At 25.2% G+C, this 21,692-nt stretch overlaps 1 protein-coding gene across 1 annotated transcript; it reads right to left on the minus strand.

The window, feature by feature from the left end:
* Positions 1-1,038: 1,038 nt before the first annotated feature.
* On the minus strand, positions 1,039-8,402 carry LOC132917097 (septin-2). Its single transcript, XM_060977654.1, has 10 exons — positions 8,287-8,402; positions 8,099-8,225; positions 7,895-8,024; positions 7,684-7,826; positions 6,823-7,016; positions 6,281-6,392; positions 4,820-5,012; positions 4,585-4,712; positions 4,343-4,516; positions 1,039-2,189 (listed from the first exon to the last, which is right to left on the minus strand). Exons 2-10 carry the CDS (start codon positions 8,123-8,125, stop codon positions 2,019-2,021), a joined length of 1,272 nt encoding a protein of 423 aa, XP_060833637.1. The 5' UTR covers positions 8,126-8,225; positions 8,287-8,402; the 3' UTR covers positions 1,039-2,018.
* Positions 8,403-21,692: the final 13,290 nt, after the last annotated feature.

The following is a 21,692-nucleotide window of genomic DNA, read 5'->3' on the forward strand; positions in this document are numbered from 1 at the left end:
ATGACAATTTTATTTATTCTTTTTTCAAACTAGGTTTTAGTATTTATTTTTAATTTCAGGAGTAATAACGCCTTAACCCCCCTCCTGGATACACTAATGCACATTTATATTATAGTATAAAATCACTAACTAATTTCAATATCAGTATTATTAAGGTATAAGAATGTATTAATGGTATAACTATAATGACATTTTAAATAGATATTATGTTCAAAAATATTTTGTACGGCAAATCGGGTTTTTATTACCACATTGATATAAAAGGAAATACCTATAGGCTATAATGCAACCATATATTACTTTTTCATAAAAAAAAATTATAAACCATAATAGGTATATATTATTAATCAAGAAAAAATTATTCAATGGATGATTTTTAATTTTTTCTCAGTTCCTATCCTTCTCGGTTTCAGCACACATGTCAATATCGTTCTGGTACAACATCTAGACTAAACCCTTCATCCTTTAATCCAGTGGTCGGCATCCTGTTTGTACTCCCGAGCCATGTTCAAAAATTAAAAATTTGCGAGTCATACAAAAATAAAAATGTTATATTCTTAAAATCTTTACTAAGAAAAAAAAATTCTTCGTCGTTCTAGAATTTAAATTGGCCCACGAACTGCCAGTTGCTGACCACTGCTTTAATTAGTAAATCATATTACACATTTATGTTATATTAAAAACCGTCAAGCTGCTACATCCAAATCGGTTAACAACACATTAGTTGGCCACAGTGTTTGTTTGCAAATTAATTTATGCATGAATGTCTGAAAGCTAATAATAATTAATTTATATGGTATCTAAACAAGGTCAATAGGCGATAAATGATCTATATTATTAGATATTCGTAAGTAGTCACCCTAGAAGAAGTCTATAAATAAACAAAATAAAAATTGTATTAGTATACAATATTTTTATATGAAATAGGAAAAGCACATATTATTAAGTAAAATATAGGCCACAGATTTGACATACATAACATAAAACTATAAAAGTTTATCATTCAAAATAAACTGCTGAGAATAAATAGTACAATGGTAAAAGGATAAATAAAATATTTAATATACAAAATCCAATTATTATGTATATAAATGCAAATATTTTATCTACTAGGTAGATACAAAAGTAAAAAATTTAATTTAAAACCGAATTACTCAATTATAATCTTACTTTTCCCGTTCAAACAATACTAAGGTTAAGACAAACATTTGAAGAAAAAATTTACACAAAAGAATCATTACACAACCTTAAAAAACTCAATTATATATATATATATATAAAAAAAAAAAACTGTAAATATTATTATTAAAACTTATTCTATGTAAAACTATTTCATAATATGTTGAATAAAATATTTAGGAAGACAAACATGTACTGTTATTTCATGGATGCATTTAAAATTTGGCACAAACAAAAGTAATTGTGATGTCAACTATATTTGTTATCATAAGAATAAAAAAAATAATGTTATACAAATTATAAACCATAGATTTTGATTGATTGGTTATAAATAGGTAAAAATAATAACAAATAAAGGAGTACAAAAATAATTAGATATAGCCATGGTGTGAATTATATTAAATAACCTCAAATTAATATACTAATAAAAAAAAATAGCATAAATTAAGAATTTAATACAATAATAGAATGTAACAATATTATATTATATACTTTTTCTGAATAAAACATTATTCTAGCAAATAGTAATAACTATAAAATAATTGAGAATTTTTTAGACATACATTAAATTTTATACTATTGGAATGTTGAAATGTAATTTTTATTCCAAAAATCTACAGTTTATTTATTTATTATATCATTATTATTAATTAATCACATTGATTATTCTCACACAAGATAGTAAATATAAATTTATTACTCAGTATCTATTGATAAAATAGATAAATGAATAAGTGTATAGTCTAATAAATAAAAGTAAAATAGTTTGTGATAATATATATGATCATTTCATAAAGTACAAATAATATTAGTTAACCATATTCGTTTTAAGAGAATATTTATTTTTTTTTACTCTTGCCTAAAGTTAGAGTATGATGTCCCATGCTAGAGTACTGCTGCTTCCTTTTGCTAAACTCCATTAGATCATCTTCATACTTTCTTCTCTGTTCTTCCAACCTTTTCTTTTGTTCATCTTGGTCACGTTTTAGTTTATCAAATTTGGCATGTAACTGCAATTCATATATTTATATTACCGAATATAAAGATTTTTGTACAGAAATACATTTTTACACATTTTGCAATTTACATAACAACATAAGTATAATATAATAAATATTTTTTACTGACAACATAATATAGTTGGTTATTAAAAAGTTATAATGTTTATAATTTTATCTACCAAAATATATTTCTTTCATAATTCATTAAAATGTCAATAGAAAACAATTTTTTTTTTTTTAAACAAAAACATTAAATATTGATCAGAGATAAATAATGCAATTGTACTTATTTAATTAAAGTTTGGTATAATTTAAGCCAAGGCACCCTTCTAAATATCAAGCAATAATAATTATTATTCAAAGCATTAAGGAAGAACAATCTGAAGTTAATTTTTATTTAATATATGAAGCTATGAAATTATGTGCATCATACAGCCATAATAATATGGTTCATTAACATTTAGTTACATAATGAGGAAAGATTCCTTGTAAAATATATAATTAGCATAATGCAACTTTGACAGAAAAAAGTGTTAACTCTAACATTCATAAAATCAAAATCTTATATTATTTTGTTTATATATTAACATGCAATTTTAAAACGACTAATTAACTTAATAGAAAAGCTCGGATGGTAGCATAACTTCCAAGAATAACCAAAACTACATAATTAAATTTAAGGTAAGAAATAATAAATGAAAAAACATATTAATTAATTGATGAAACGAAACTACCTAAGTTGTGTCATCTAATACTTATCACCTTTAATTTTATACTATCCAATTTATCGAAACACAGCCATATACAGTGTCAATACCCTAATCATAGGCCTGTATTAAATGCTTAGAATAATTCAAATTATAAAATATTTCTAATATATACTAATTTAATTTTGTCAATATATTCTTCTAACCGTGAATTCAGTTGTATAACAATGAAGCCACATTTAGACATTGAAAATTCTATGAATTAATAAAATGTAATGTCTAATGATTAAGAGAAAGATTAGTTAGCAACTAACATAAATGTTATTACACTAATTATTAAGCTATGAATGATAATTATTATTATTATTTAAATCATGAAATAAACATATTTATACCGATTACACGGCATATATTAGAAAAAATTAAATGTTATATTAAACAAGTTAACCTAACCTTAACTATGTACTCAGAAATACTCTGAACAAAAAAATATATGTTAGAATCAGTAATTTAAAATGATATTTACTAATATAAATATGTATTTTTAAATGATTGACTAATACTACTAAAACTTAGAAGAATAGGGTTGCCATATGTATAGTGTCCCAAAGAATTAGTGAGACATAAAAAAGTTCCAGATTAAAGTCTATTGTTTCAAAAATTATTAACTTTAATGAAATGTATAAAAAAAATTAATGAATATAAATTATAATAAAAATATGTAAAGATCAGTGAAAACAGGTCGTTTAATTTACGTGCAGTTTATGTAATCTTACTTGGTGTTACATTAAATTTGTTTTATTTTTAATTTCCAATTTCCTGTGGTGGTTTATTATTTGTAGTATTCTTAAATCATATACTAGTATATGATCTAAGTTAGTACTACTGTATGAACTTACTATATTTTATTACATATTAAGCAATAGAAGGATAAAATAATAACGGATGGGTTAGAAAGTTAGAAAGATGTTCTGAATCTAGATTGGCCATAGTTGTTGTTATTATTATTTTTTCAAATATGTACCAATTTTGAATAATAATAGTCTGGTAGCCCTATACTAGAGTGTTTCAGTAATAGAATGTAAGTACAGAATAAATTAATTTTAAAATATTTACTGGCACAATTAATTATTTATTTATTTTTTAATATTATTTGTATAGAATTTTTAAATTATCCATCAAACAGAATTTTTAATATTATATATTCTTCAATTAACTGGTCCCTTGTATGTTTATTTATTCACATTTGGTTAAAATTTAATTAAAAAAGTAATATTTTAGCAAATTGATAGCATTATAAATTTATAACATAAAGAAGCCAAAACTGAGTATTACGTGAAATTTTGTATTGCTACAATGACATAGAAAAAACATAACAGACTTACCCAGTATCATAAAATATATTATACCTACAACTTACATATTTGAGCATACATAATCAATATTTTAAGTTACCTCTTTTTCAGCTTCTTTCAATTCTGCTTCTTTTTCTTTTACTCTGACAACAAACATTTGCCTCATTTCATCTTCACGGTTCTGTAACTCTTGTAAATGATGACTACGTTTTGCTTCAAAAGATTCCTGGAAGCTTAGTGGTTTATTTTCATTGTCCACATCACTAAAGCCCATCTACAAACAAAAATTGATATTAAAGTTCACAAGATGCATTGAGTTATTTAATAAAATTTAAATTTTACTTGTTCCAACCGCATTTTTCGATATAATTCATAGTGTTTATCATGAGTTTTTTCTCGCAAATCTTCCATGTTAGTTCTAATTAACATCTCTCTCAACTTCACAAAATCACAATGTGATTCATTTTCAACTGTTAACATAATTTAAGTAGGTTAGTAGAATCTTAATGTATACATACAAATAAATAATATATAATAATAAATTGTAATACATTTTAAAATTAAACTTCTTACAAACCTTGAACTGTTCCCCATGGGTACTGACGAGCGCGAACCATTTTATTTGCAACCTTGGCAAAATCTGTGCTTCCAACAACTGCAAAGGGCACATGAGAATTCATGTTAGAGTTTACATCAGCTATAGTCTCATCTTCTGTTGGGCACTCATAGATTTCTACCCCATTTGATCGCAATTCGGTGATTATTTTGGTCTAAATTATGTAAATGTTTTTAAAAAATATACAATTAACATAGTAATTTTTATTCTTAAACATTAAATCACAAATTATGTTATTAAAAAAAAAAAAAGTTTAGGTTCAATATACTATTTACTGTATGTCTAAGGCTTTAGTATGGTATCTACCAAAATAAAGATACCTTCTAATATCTTTTGAATCTATAGCTATAAAATGTACATTGAAAAATTTTACCACAAAAAAAAATTAGCTTGTATTTTGATTCTTATAGGTCATATAATGAGTGATTGCACAAGTTAAATTTGTAATTTGTGTAATAATACCAAAGGTTATGACTGTAAATTATTTGTATTAAAATATCATTCAAAATAGAAGGTTATGTACATGTTTTTAAAAAAAATATGATTTATTATCTAATATCAAATATCAATGTTACATGCCAAGCGTATACTAAAACTAAAAATGAAAAATATTGAAGTTGTGCAGATTAATTATAGCAGTATAGAACACTCATAAATCTGTTAAAAAATAAATAACAAGTGATGTATTTATCAATAAGTAATTTTTATTTTCTAGTACTACTTTTTTATTAAACTTTTTTTAATTATCTAATTTAAATTTCAAAATGTAACATTTTTTTATTTATTGTTATACAAAATATGAGGAAAACTACTTTTGCATAGCTTTCTTCAATATATAACTTAACTATTGGATATTTTTTAAAAATATATTTTACAATAAATTTGTATGTTTTAATTTTAATAAATTTGGCATCCCATTGTTGAAATTAAATTTATGTAAATGTATTTTAATAATTAATTGTATGTTATTGTGTTTCATTAAAAAAAAATTATTTAAATCTTTTCAGTTTTATTCAAAGATTTATAAAATAATAATTAAAATAAATGATCAACTGATTTTGTTCACTTTTCTAAAGAATTTTAACTTAGAATGTAAAAAATGTAATAAATATATGCAAGTGACTCATTTTTGACATATTGAGATGAATGTGGAAAAAGTAAATTTTCAAGTGAACTCTCCAAACAGTTCAAACACTGATTAAAATAAAATTAAAAGTTAATAAAAATAATAGAGATTGAGATTAGTAAAAAAATATTTTGTAAGCAACATATAATATATGATGTCATAAAAAATAGAAATACTACATTATTAAGATAATATAATTTTCATAAGTAAATATCATATTAAACCAACATAAAATTATAATATAAAATTTAACTACAGTAGATAGCATTGAGAATATTGTAATAAAAATAGTTTACCTTAAATTTTTGTAATTCAGACTTAGATATAGTATCTGCTTTGGCAATTATTGGAATCACATTTACCTTAGTATCAAGTTTTTTCATACATACTAAATCAATTGATTTTAATCTAAAAAAACAAGATGATAATAATCAAAATTAAATTGTTTACATAATTAATTTATACTAAATGATCAATTTATTGAATTACTTTGAATCATAAATATTTTCAAAAGAGAATGAAATTAAAAATATCAATAAAAAATGTAAATTTAATCATGATAAAATAATAATAAAAAATCCTCAATTAAATATTATATACAATTTTATCTGAAAGAAAATGATTAAACACAAAAGAAAATGCAATGTACCCAGTAATAACTACCCATATCCTACTCTTTATAAATGCGAAGTAGCTACATTTTTTCGGCAAATAGAGTATAGATAACAGGTAATTATAAATTAAATATTGTATTATTGATAGTTGATACATTTAACTTAAAATAGTGTATATTACTTAATTAAAGCAAAATACATTTTAAGTAAAGATTATAACATACCCATGTCCTGTAGGACAGATGAAATACAAACAGGTATGAACTCTAGTGTCATGATATGTCGACAATAAACGTTTTACTTTCAGTTCTTCTTGTAAATAATATTCAAATTGTGTATCAATATAGTCTACAATAGATTTGAAGCTGTCTTCTTTGTTTATTTGATCACCATAACCAACTGTCTCAACAAGTGTTAACTAAATAAATAGAATACAATTAAAACATCATTAGTAATAAATAATATGAGTTGATTATTGTTTTTTTTATTTGATACATTTGACATAAGAAGGGATCATTAGTATTATATTTATTAACATTAGATAATTTGCTTGATTACAGTTTATTGAAATTTACTAAATTGACATCAATATTTTTTTCATTTCATAATTATAAATTGAAAACTTTAAATAGTTTTCATATCATTAAAATTTAATGACTGTTATGAGTTGATGAGATAGTATTATTTATTCCTATTTTCTCATATTTTGGTCATTTTAAACAGTTTGTAGTTAGTCCATTTCTACATCAAATTGTTGTACTCTTTTATTATGCTAACTAGACAACATTTAGAAACTTAGTATACTATCTACAATTTTGTTTATACCTAAAACTCTATTTAGTTTGGTAAACATCCACATTTTAAAACAATGTCAGATAGACAAACCAAGTATCAAAAAGTAATCAAAAACAAAACTAAAATTGAAGCTCATATATACATTTTTTTTAATAATATAAAAAAAAATATTTTAGTAACTTAGTAAATGGATAATAATCATGTTTTATGACTTATGAAATCAGTAAATATCTATTTAGGTGTCTAATAAGTATAATTGGTTTATAAATAATAATACTCCAAATATATACCTTAAGTTGAACATTACTCTCTTGCAATTCATAAGTGTGAGCCTTGAGTTTCACGTTTGGCAAACTGTGTGTGGACGGGGTAGATTCGAAATTGGTATTAAATAGAGAATCCATAAGTGTTGATTTTCCCAGACCCGTTTCACCTGAAAACATAACAAATAAATGGTGTTAGATTTTAATGTCCATTTGATAGTAGATTATTCAAACCCACCGATGCACAATATGTTGAATACGAAGCCGTTTTGCGCAGACTTGTGCGTTAACTGGTCGGGCATGCTGTCAAAACCTACATGTCCGTTTAGATTGAGGGTGCGCATTGTCGACTTGTTGGTCTCGTCCACCTGTAACACAAGTTGTAAAATAAAATACTCTGTGTCATTGAATGGGCATCATTAAAAAATCTCAGAACACATACCTTCGGTCTGTTCATCACTGCGGCCATGATTCCAAGGAAACTACGAGTATCCGCTTGAAAACGATAAACGTCTGTTGTCACAACAACGCGATTCTTGTGACTTGTGGAAAAATTTATTCGACAACGCCTATTAATTAAATTTATAATTCATATAAAGCAATGTTTACTGTTTTAAATGTTATTTTTACTTTTTTTTTTTTATCGTCGAATTCCGTCTTGATAGCGTTTGCGATGACTCATTCTCATTGGATGACTAGTCTAACGCCGTTTTTATCACACGCACTCTCTAGTCTCTTGCGTTGCCGTACATAATTGACCGGCAGATAGCGTGCCGGTATCGCCGCCATCTATTATTCATACAATTAATTTTCTCATCTATACACACCATGTTGTTATTCTAAATTTTCATTATATTACGCGTTATTGTACAGTATTATAAGTACTAAAATAAACACTGACATTACTAACCACTACAATAATACGTCAATCGTCCACGATCTATCAAATATTCGTTCGAGGGTATTCATTAATAAAATAAAAATTACGATCACATTCACCGTGATGAATAGGTTGTACCTGTTTTATATCCGCGTTTATCATAGCTAATTACGATCCAGTGTACATACAAAAAATTCGTGGTTTAGATTTCAGATATTGTAACATAATAACATTGTGTACACTCATAAAAGGTTTGTTTTTATTGCTGTTCCGAAACGATTTATTTGTCTACAAAAATATTAACTGGATTTTATAATAAACAATAACACTACTGTCTATACTAGGAAATTTTCGTAAAAAATATTAAGATGCACCTACATAGTAAGTTATTTATATTATTATTTATTATCAAGTTATTTATTATTACACATTTTATCACATATTTCGAAATAACGTCAAACTTATACGTAAGAAATCGTTTAGATCGCTAATTAATAGTTACATGATGCTTTAAATCTTTAATATAATACATAGAAATAGTCGTGTTTGTTAAATCGTCTCGTAGTACGAATACAATCGACAATGTGTGTAGAAAAAATTATAGAATCAATTAAATTGTTTTTGTTAATTATTGTTATACCTATTCATTCCGGTTGACGGCCGTATCAAACAAGAATATAATATAATATAATATATACAGATAGTGGTTCAATCGGGAACCACTCGGCATAATATCGCATCTATTTCAGCTGTGTGTTGTACGAATTTAATTTTTAACTTCAAATGTCAGAACTGAGAACCGTGTATTTAAGTGTACTCTTATAAGAACTTAAAAATTAAAATAAAATCGTACAATGCTCGGACAGTCGGACAAGATATTGTAAGGTTTCAGGTTTGTGATAAAAAATAAATAAATATTGTCCTGTACACAGCGTTTCACATATACGTAAAATAATAATAATATTGTGCGCAATATTGTTTCATATAATGAAATCAATTTGCATATTATAAATAAATAATATATATAACCATGTATGGGTAATACACATCAGTAGGTACTACACAACGACATGACCGTTGTTATTTATTATTTTTACCAAACGACAATATTATAAAAAAAAAAACCAATAACAAATTAAAATAAATGTGATGTACGATCATATACCTACGCATAAATATAGTATTTTTATTCTGATAATTTAGTAAAATTATAACTTATAACCTACTAACTAGTAACTACCCAGTCATACTTTTCTTGTCATATACGTCTATTTATAAATATTAATTCACAATTGTGATGAGTCATCACTGATGACTGATAAATTACATACCAGGAGTATTAAGGGCTTTTTAATTATTTATTTATTATTTTTTTAATAAAAATTTTACAATGCCGCGATGGGCATAATTTTCTAACATATTTTTTTACAATTTAATTTTATTTCTAATTTTAATAATTAATTCAGAATTAAAAAACCTACCGGAAAATACTACCTACTTACTTTGAAATTTTTTTAAAAAAATGTATAATGTATACCTATAATGTTACCTTCAACCTTTGTAAAATTCAAGTCCATAAAAGAACTATAAAATTTTTTGATATTTTTCAGCTTAAAAAAGTTTTTAGAAGAAATTAGGAAAGGTTACATCATAAGAACCTGCTGCTCCTGTCAGAAAGTGTATAAACTGGAAACACATAATGTATACTATATGTTATATATTCGTAACTAAGTCAAAATAATAGCAATATTAGTTATTAAAAATATTGCCTATCGTTAATTTTAGTTATTATTCAACTCGAATCTAGAGTTCAGAAAACGTTGTGTTTTCCCTGCACATTTTAATGATTTAGTTTGTTAGTCTGTGGGTGTGGGTGTGCGTGTCAAAGCTAGTATAAACAAAAAAAATAAGCTGAACAATACAATTAATTTGACGGACAGGTTTAAGTCTCTTTACATTAATTACGTTTATTATATATTTATATACCCATGCAAAAAATAATAACTCTTAACTCTCCTTTAAATTTTAATCGGTAAATTAATTTAATTTACTTAATTAATTATATTTTTTTAACCATTAATTCTAGTAATTTTACAATATATTTATATATATACAGAGTGATTATTTTAAGACGTATCACTCTATTATACCTCTTTTAACATTTAAATTATTTGCGAGTAGATTTGAAATATAAAACGTATTATGTTTGCATAGTTTTCAAAGTATTTATATATTTATATATAATTATATAGATACACTTCTACATAGTTGACTTGGTTAAGTAGCGTTAACTTACGAATTTCAATGTTAACAAATAAAATTGTATTACTATTATTATTACATAGTGTTGGTATATAGGTACGATATACTTATAGTTAATTTTCTTAGCGAATAATTTTTTAAATTTTTATCGTTAAATTATTAAAATGTTAATTTCTTTAGTAATAGTCGAATGTACGTCAAAAGCATTGATATGTCTTACCAATATAATAAATATTAATATTATAAATTGTCATTATTATTTATTACAAATTATCATCTGATAAGTTCATTATAATATCATGCAGTATAAAAAAACTCGTCGAATAACAATTATAATTCATAGGTACTAACTGCAAACAAAGTATAATTTATACTATCTATATTCAATATCTATATCCTAACTCGACCACATTGCTTTTACGTTAAACGTCATTGAAATTATTTATAAGCTATCAAATGTTTGTTAGTAATTGTATTTGATAAATATTAGAATTTTTTGATTTTTTTTTCAATTACTCGGCTTTCTAAATCCTTAAATAAGCTTTTAGCAACAAATTCTTGAAATTCTGAAGTCATCATTATGATTATTTCTATCGTCATCAATTACACATCTAAGAGATGGTTGAATTTGTACACCATTGATACTTTTAATGTTATAGGACGGCTTATCGCTGAGACTGTTGCCGTAAAGATGTTGGTTAGTACATCATCCAGTTTTGATTATTATACTGCCATTGATTATAATAAATGTATAAATAATAAATATAACATTTGAAGTTCATGGTTCTACAAACATAATAAATTATATTATATAGATATTCATATGCTTTGATGGCGTTGCATAAAAACATTTAAAATACTGTTGGTATTAAATGGTAGTAAATACTGTGTATACAAACATTACAAACTACCTGCATGCAACATTAACTATTATGTATAAATTATAATTTTAAAAGTCCTGTAACACTGCTTATAAATACATCAAACATACATTTTATTCGGGAGGGGCACCCATTTTTTTTCTCCATAGTTTTTAGTGTATTTACAATGTTGGAATACCAATTTGTTTTACATAGATATCTGCATTATTATTTATAACTTTTATTTCTTATCTAAAATCCATGCTTAACAATATTATTTTTCATTAATGAATTCTGATTCGTATCATTTATGTTGTTACGAATGACTTAAAAATGTAACTATTTACAAATATAAATTACAAATACCAAATTTATCAAAGATTTACCTTGTATTATATTAATTAATGATATAAATTAGAAGAACTTTTTGTACACTACACTACGATAGAACGGCCTATAAAAAAAAAAAATAGGGGCGAGCCGGCGAGGAAGGAGTTTTTACTCCTACATCAGACTATGCTACTGAAATATATAGGTAATATTTTTAATAAATTAAATATAAAAATAATTACATCGTTTATAGTATATTATAAAGGTAATTTAATTTCGTTAGTTTAACTTTAATAGAATTCGTCTTTTAATTATTCTTGGATTGATTACCTACTATTAGTACTATTACTGATTAACAAAATTCTAAACATAAAGGGTATTTCAAAATTTTACATTTTAAAATTGAGATTATAGATAATATAGGTTTTTCTGTAATTGTAAAACAAGTGTTAGTGCAGTATAGTAAAATACACTATACTATACTTACTCCCAGTTATTTCATAAATTGTAAAAATGTATAAATCACTAGAATATATTCAACATGAAGATATATTTCTTATAATGTTTGAATTTTTTCTTTGTTAATAGTAGTAAACAATATGCAATAGTTAAAGTTTATAAATTATTCAATCAAGATAAATTACCGACACTCGACCTTTATATATTTATTAAAATATTACCTCGCGACACTTGTAGTCACTGGTCATGTTATATTAATTGTTAGGTATCGAGTTTATTAGTTAAATTAGCTATAATAATGATTACAAACTATATAAACCACAATGATATACGATATACCTAAATATTATTAGCCAGCCATTTTAAAGTTTAAAAAAGGCTACAAGATAATTAAATTTAGTAGGAATGTTAAATAAAAAATATTTTATTTGTAGTTTTGTTTAAAAAATTACTTGTAACTTATAAGTTATAAATCATAATTAATTTATGAGTAATCGACGAATTATATACCTAATACTAAAAATACGTGTGATGTGAGTTAAAACTTTGAAGGAAAGCTATGTGTTATAATGTTTAGAAACCATTTCTGTTCAGTATTTTTTACTTGGTTATGTGGATATAAAAATAAAAACCATTATATTGTTTTACACATATTATGTATCATGTGTGGTAACTGCAGAATTTTATTTTATCGAATAAATAAATATAATATATAATATTATTACTACAAGTTAATATTTAATACTTCTATATTATAAACCCTCTTACATAATACATAATACAAGTACACACCCCAGTAATGTTTTTGAGCCTTAAATGTGTATGGATACATAAAGTATGTCATTTTTCAAAATTATTTGTAATATATTATAACATTTTTAATGCACGCGTTTCGTTGCAAGATCACTTACCGAGACAAAACTTAGAAAACATATATTTACTCATTATTTTTTTAAACTTTGAAACACTAAAACACACACACATATATATATATATCCAATTACATAAATATCTTTAATTCTTAAAAGACATACATATAATTTGCAATGAATAAAACTGTATAGTATACGAGTACATAGTATAGCCACATAAAGTACACAAAAGTATGTACACTTGTCCTATGGTTCATATAAATACCTAAGTTTAAAAAAATAATTAGATTATACATGACGTTTTTTAATGAACTCGATTTTTTCAATTTGGTTTTCTTTTAATATTATACCGTAGTATTTCTAATGAATTTTTCTTTGTCTATTATATTAGTCTATATGATTATTTAAATAGGTACGTATTTAATAGTTTTATATAGGTATTCTCATTGTATATTTTTCAAAACATCGATGAAAACTAAAACATTTCAAAATACATTGTTGTACAACATGCCGTTGAACTTTAAATGAATAGCATCATATCTATTAGTAATTCATGTAGAAGTCGTAATTATTAAATGGGCCGCAAAAGTATATAATATTATATAGGTATGAAAGACACAATTTAAAATAGTAAATATTAAATGGTTTGAAACTGATTAAGATAGGTACAAAAACCCGGATGTAAATTCTGATTAGACCTTTTTCGTAGCTATTTTTGGGACACAGCTATAGTATATAGCCTTTGTTTTATATTAGTAGTTACCTACCACCTATTATAGTAATATAGTATTACCTACTTGGTTATGAATAGAGTTCGGAAGTTGATGACCTTAAAACATTTAAAAATGCAAATAATGGTTTAAAATTAATTAGTAAAGATTTATAAATAAAACATTTTTTTTTTTTTTAATTCATAAAATACAAATTATATAAGCCTACAAATTACTCGAATTGATTACATTTTATATGCTAATAGAGTATATTTTTATTTACAAAATTAAATGAATGCCATTTATCGAATTGTAAATGTTTGTATTTAGAAAATTCCTGCCCACGTTCACTGGAGTGTCTGAAGTGATTAGAGAAAATTTGAAATGATCCTAATATTCAGCACTGAAGTCATTAGAAAAAGACTCGTTTAAAGCTTCTTCAACATTAAAATTGCTAACGTCGTTTGAAATTCAGTATTTTTCTCAAGTACAGTCTTCAATTTGTTTTTAATTACATATCCAATGCAATTAACTGCAACTGATTCAATTTTAATCTTGACAATTTTATGATTTATATGATGACTTACATCCTGAAGTTTTTAACTTGGTAATAAAATCAGTGAACGTCTAAAAGTTAGCGTTAATATAAATTAAAATACTGTTTACATTATAATCTCCCATAAGATCCTGATTTTTTTTCAATCGATGTAACATTAATTTATTCATTTTTGTTTGACCCAAAACATCTAAATTTAAAAATAACGGTAACAGCTTTTAGCCATGTATCTCATTTAGTCAATACCGGTTGTGGCGGGAAAAAAAATTTAGGTGTGATTTGATTAAAATATTAAACGTGATGGACATTTATTTTCAAAAATGTTTTTTCAAATCTCTTCTTCAAACATAAACAGTGGGCCAAACAAGCCCACAAGCCAATATTTTAATTTTCAGTATTTAACATTTTTTTTTATTATTTTTATTAAAAGAATTCATTACAATTTATGCATACGTAATAATACAATAAATAAAAATTATAATACGTGTAAAGAACGTCATATAGTATTGAGTCATTGAAAGAAGGGGAGTGTCCAGTGACACCGAAAATGTTACAAAAAAATAATAAAAATATGTACTTATATGTTTTCAACTTAACACGACAGAAACATGACAACAGCGATTTACTCGATGACATAAAATTGGATATTATATCTAAGTTGTTGCCTAATTTCATTAATGGTTAACGAGAACAATAAGAAGGGAAGCATTTGGACTAATTATTAAATGTAGATACATATACATATAGTTATTATTTTGACGAATGATGAAGGATATGATTTAATAATGAGTTTTTAATTAACTCATTTATTTCTTTAACTAGTGGGAAATTAGTAAAATAATAAAAAATTTCGAAAAATGACCCAAAAAGTAAAAAAAAAAAGCCCGGAAAATGCAAAATAAAATTTATTTATTTAAATTCACATGCTATTAAAACACGTTTTTAGCTATAAGTAAGCATTACCTATAAGAAGATTTAAAAACATATCGACTTCCGAATTTTAATTATATGTCTTTTATGAGTTTATGACTATTGTATATATTACTAAATTATATTATATATTATAATTATAAAAAAATAGTTATTGCCAAAGTATACCTCACGTTCTTAGTCCTCACCAGCAATAGTAGGTTACCTAGTACGTTTTCATTTGAAAAATAAATAAATAATAAAACTAATAAATAACCATAAATACATTTAGGTAAATAAGTAAATTGTTCTTTTTCTTGTATAGTAATAAATTTCTTTCTGAGGACTAAAAAAGCTCGTAAAATCGTGACAAACGTAATTAACGTATATAAAAAATTTAAATATAATATTAATATATTACTTTATAAATTCTTTAAGAACTAAAATATCATTAAAATCTAACGCGAGAGCACAGATAATGTTTTTACCTTTAAGTTTCATAATAAGTAGATTCACTTTATATATTAAAGCTAACAATAAAAAAAATTTAACTGCTGAAGTTTATTTTGATATATTATGCTTTAGTAAGATGGAGCAACACATGCGAGTACAACACCCTAGTTAATCGAATTTTGATTATTCGGCGATGTATACTTATAAACAAATAATAATCGGTTAAAACGATCAATCTATGTGGAATATTGATTAATTTAAATAATCAAATATCAGGTTTATTATGTACTATTAATTATTATATATTACACTTAAATTAATACATATAAAACATTAATACATGAAATACAAACTAGTTAGATTTTCAATTATATTACCTATAGTAATTTAGTGGCTAATTGTCTATATAATATATCTATTAGACGATAATATAGTACAGTAGAATTATTAAAAAGTAAATAAAACATAAAAGTTGTATTTTATAGTGTTAACTGTTGAAAATATTTAAAAAAAAAATCGATTCGTGATCTTGAATCTAATACGTATAAAATATTGTTGAATGTAAACTGAATAATTCATTGAAATATTAAGAATCAAAGCAGTTCCTTATTATTTAAATGACAATTATCGTACAAGATACGATTAAGTTTATTTGTGTAAATATATTGTGAAATATTATTGTCGTTGTATACCAGTAAGTTGTAGCCTGTAGGTATTTCCTGTTTTAAATATTTCTTCAATCAAGCATTGATTTAAGTTGTGAAATACGTAGTCATGGAAATTGTCCAAAGGTTAAAGATGTATAAATCACAAAAAAAAAAATCATTGAATACCTCCTAATAATGAGGTTTTTGTTCGGAAAATGTTGATTCATAATTTATGATTAAATTGGAAAAATAAAATAACAAGCGGTTATAACAGCGGTCAGCGACTATTATATTATAAGTGTTATAGAGGGATGTTATATTATAGTAAAATACTTTTATAAAACTATAAAACTCCTACAGTCAAACTTGATGACCGATTGTTTATTTTTCTTGACTACAAAAACTATGGACGAGGGGGACTCGTTTAGACCAAAGCCATTTTAATTGTTTTAAAATTAAGTTGGCAATGGTCTTTTAATAATATAATATTATATCATTATTTTTTACTAACATTTTTGTTAAAAGTTATTTCAAATTGTTATTTTTTTAAATTTCAACACTTACTTTTCACGCTTATATACCTGTTAATTTCGACAGAGCAATATAAACATAGGTATACGTTTTTCGTTGTATTCTTGTTTATCCTTCTTTTTTTTTTTACTTTTTTTTGGGGGGTTTTTCAACACTATTTATTTTGATAAGTTTCTGAATGAATATCATTGCGTTTGCGTATAATATTCAACCAACTTATGATTGATAGGGAATCAGAATAAAAGCTTTTATTAAAATATGAGTGAAACACTCGTATACAAGTAATACAAGTGAAATCCACACGAATTTGTTAATTAAATACTCGTTGAATTTTACACGCCCCTAATGTTGGATTAATAACACTGTCCTCAGAAACTTTTATAACAATGTGGAAATTCCTTCATAATAGTCATCATTTCATTAATTTGATAAAAATGTTTACATGTGGTCGAAATATATTATGTGATCTCGACCACTTCGAATCTGCGTAATAAATATTATGTTTTGGTTTCTCGTGGTTTTCTCTGGATAACGATAAAAGAAACTCAAAATAATATATTGAAAAACAATTGCCAACTTAATTTTAAAACATCTAAAATGACTTTGGTATAAACGGGCCGCGCCCAGGTGAACGATATCGGTTTGTCGATTAATTATTAGGTATCAGTTATCTGATATTGTCCAGACCCGGTCAGCGGAAGACGATCGTAATGATGCATTATGTAGCCTCTGTGCTGAAAACGATACGTATTGGATGAGATCGTTTTCGTTTAGTCGACGCCACAACCAATCAGAATACGTTGACGAGCGCGCGCACCCTGTACATTTCGTGTGTTTTATACTTTTATAAATGCAAACCTGATCGCGAAGAATTTACTTTAGAACAATTCATCATAAACCGTGTGTGCACCGTGTAACTCTATAAGGAATAATTCACCACACCACGTATTCACTGCGATAACGTGAACCATATATAATTTCTGACGAAGCTATCATCTTGAAATATTATGGTAAGATTTTTATGTGATATTCAAGTGTTTTGTAAATCTTTTTTTTTTAATATTCTAGCGTACTTGCGTACCCTTTCTAATTGTATTTTAACCTTTAAATTTTAATCAATAATAATAATTTTAAGATGTTTAAATTTTACTATTAAACTTCCACGATAATATATAATGTATACATGCAGCATATTGCATATACCTAGTTATATCTATCTTTACAACAGGTTCTAGAACACAAATTTATTGCCATCATAGGCGCAAATAGTGTTTGAAGTTTGTAGGTAGCTCAGTTCTATACCGGTTTTCCAATGTATTACCTATGTAGTTAAATCATTAGTTTTTTTTGGGAGGGGGGGGGGCTATAGCAGTTCTATAAGGGACTAAGCCTCTCCAAACCCCACCCTATTAGCACCTATGCGGATGGCTATATTTATTTATAATTTATATAAGTTGGCTTCAATTTTGCTCCAGATTTTTTTACGTCCAATATTCTTTCTATTTTCTTTGCTCATACACTCATAACATCCATTTTTTTCGATTTCACTGTAAAAAAATTGTATGCACAATTCACTCACTGTCACCATAGATATATCTATTAACATATTATATCAATTTGACCACAGTTGAAATTATAACTAATCAGACTACTGATTGTTATTAAATCGCACAGTGATATTTATGTGAATCCAACTATCTATAGGTTGTAAACTATGGTAATAAACGATAAATATTTAAATAAAAATTAAAAAAATTCTCTTAACAAATATAGAAAATTTTATTTTATTGTTAAACAAAATGTTTAATGTTGCATTTTTAATAGAATGGTACTAAAAAAAGTTTTGGTACCCGCACAGCTGCGCTTCCTACCAGCAATACGCTAGAATCACCACTAAATAATTCACAACTCTGTGAATAAACCGACCAACACTCAGCAGGAGATTGATTTTAAATAAAATAACAACCAATGGAAAAAATAAACCGCACAGCCGCATTAAAACATTTATGTGGTGAGTAAGTTCGTTTAGCTTCTTATACGATTTAGGATTATATGTCGTCAATACTTTTATATACATGACCTCAAATTGTATATACGATATAATATCTAGGTATAAAAGTACACACACACACACGGACACACTAGACTTTGAAACTAAAACACTCATTAGCTATAAGAAAAACAATATAGCCAATATAGGTATAGACTATAGAATAAAATATAAATTGAGGACGAGGAAAAACAAATGTAAAAATACGCAAAACTCTTTGTTTTTGTTTTTTATTACATTTTTATTTTCAACACAACTTTTTGTTTAAAAATTAAGTATACATGCATACAAACGAAAATTATTGATAAAAAGTCGCTTATAATTAATGTATGTCTGAGTACACGAACTATAAAGACTAATCACACAACATAATAATATAATAATAATAATAATAATAATAATAAATAATTAATATTTTAATTTAAACAAATGATGTACTTATTGTATTGTAAATTTTTTTTTGTTTTTTTTTTTTTGTTAGGTGTTCGGATAAGATCAGCTCTACTACAACCTATATTAATATATTATTATATATTTTATTGAGCCGCGAACGGCGACCATCGATTTCACAGTTGTGCTTTGAATTATTATTCGAATAAGTATAATACGAGTATAATACTGTTCAAACTATTTCGAAGGTTATACATTAAATACATAATATAGGAAATCAGTAGAGGGATACAATAAAGCAATTATTTATAAAATCATATATGATTATACACTATATATAGATATGGTCTCCTATTACAACACAGAGAAGTAAAAATAGGTATTCAAGAAAACAGTTGGTCCTTAATAGCGTAGTTTCAACCCCATTTTTTAAATTTTTTTTATACAAGTAGTAAAACGTTTTTTGCAATAACTTAATATTTATTATTTTATTTTTTGATCAACAACAACAAAAATGTTCAAATATTATCTGAGCACTAATATAAGCAAATACCGATTATTTAACTCCTTTTATACAATTCTCAAATAGTTTTAATGAAAAAATAGACTTTTTTGCCAAAACAACATCATCAGTCTTTGTTCAAGTACTTTTTTTTAACATTTAAAAAATTCTTAATTTATTTTTCTTGGCGCTACCGTATATTATAATGTCTACAAGTGCGTTTCGATGTAAAACATTCAGTATTGATTTTATTATATCGTATTGATTGTTAGTATTATAATATTATTATATATATTTTTTTTAACATTCGTTATTTGTGCATCGACATAGCGTTTTTTGATTTACTGTTATTATTATATTAATACATTAATCGGTTTTCCTGAACAACACCCAGTTAGACTTCCACGCGAACAAGAAAGAGTTGTGTCTGAAGGATACAAAAAATGACGATTGTCCTAACAAAAACAACGCTTATACATAATAAAACAGTTGTGAGGCACCTAAAAATTAATTACGATACAATATATGAACTTTGTTTTTGTTTAAGTCTACATAATATCATATAATAAATGTATCATTTTCATTTTTTTTTTCAAATTTGTTTTTCTAATGTTTACGTTTCACAAATAATAACTTAATATAATAATATATAAAATGCACTAGCGTACACGTGCGCTTAAAATATTAACAACGCGCCTTATTTTTAAACTTAATATCTTATTGAATAAATAGCTAGCCTAGATATTGTATAATATGATATACCTATAAAATAGAAATTCAAAAAAAAATTACAATAATGTTAAAAAAAATGGATACCAATACACTACAGGTGTGGATTCCACCCGCAAGATATGTAACATATAGAGTATAATATTATGTTTTACAAGTACCTATAATACATAAATATGTATGTTTCCGTTTTCCGAGCTTTTTTTGGGGAGGAGGACCTCCACGCCGCGACAAAACATTAAAAAATATCGCATACACATAATATATACTATAATAAATTATTCATGTGACTAGAAGTATATTTGGGTATGCATAAAGTGTAGCTAAATAAGTTTCTTGTCTTTTTATAAGTATTATCGACCTATACGCATCGTACGAGCTTTCTTGCCTTAGGGCTTAGATGGTCGTCAGAGAAAAGGTTCTATCAAAAAAACATAATATACAGGTATAATATCAAACGGCATACCATTCTACGTGAAACATCATATTAATTATTAATATATTACTATGCTAAACAATTACACTAAAATCCTACTTAAATATATATATATATATATATATAATATGTACGCGCACACACACACACACACACACACACACACGCGCGTATACATATATATTATATATTTAAACATACAAATAGAAATACATGTATTATTGTATATTATATAGATAGTTATTATATGCACTATTATAAATGTTGTTGATAATATATAAAAAAGTATAAAAATATTTACATAAAGTAGACTACACGAACAAGTGGTGTAGGTATATTATGCATAATTATTATATTGAGTCCGACTGACATTTTGTTTTTATCGACCCGTTCAATATTTATTATTATTTTTTTTTCAATTTTATATTCTTAACAAGTGGTAGAGTAATAATGTGATTCG

Source organism: Rhopalosiphum padi, chromosome 1, assembly GCF_020882245.1.
Source record: "Rhopalosiphum padi isolate XX-2018 chromosome 1, ASM2088224v1, whole genome shotgun sequence".
In the NCBI taxonomy this organism is placed as follows: domain Eukaryota; kingdom Metazoa; phylum Arthropoda; class Insecta; order Hemiptera; family Aphididae; genus Rhopalosiphum; species Rhopalosiphum padi.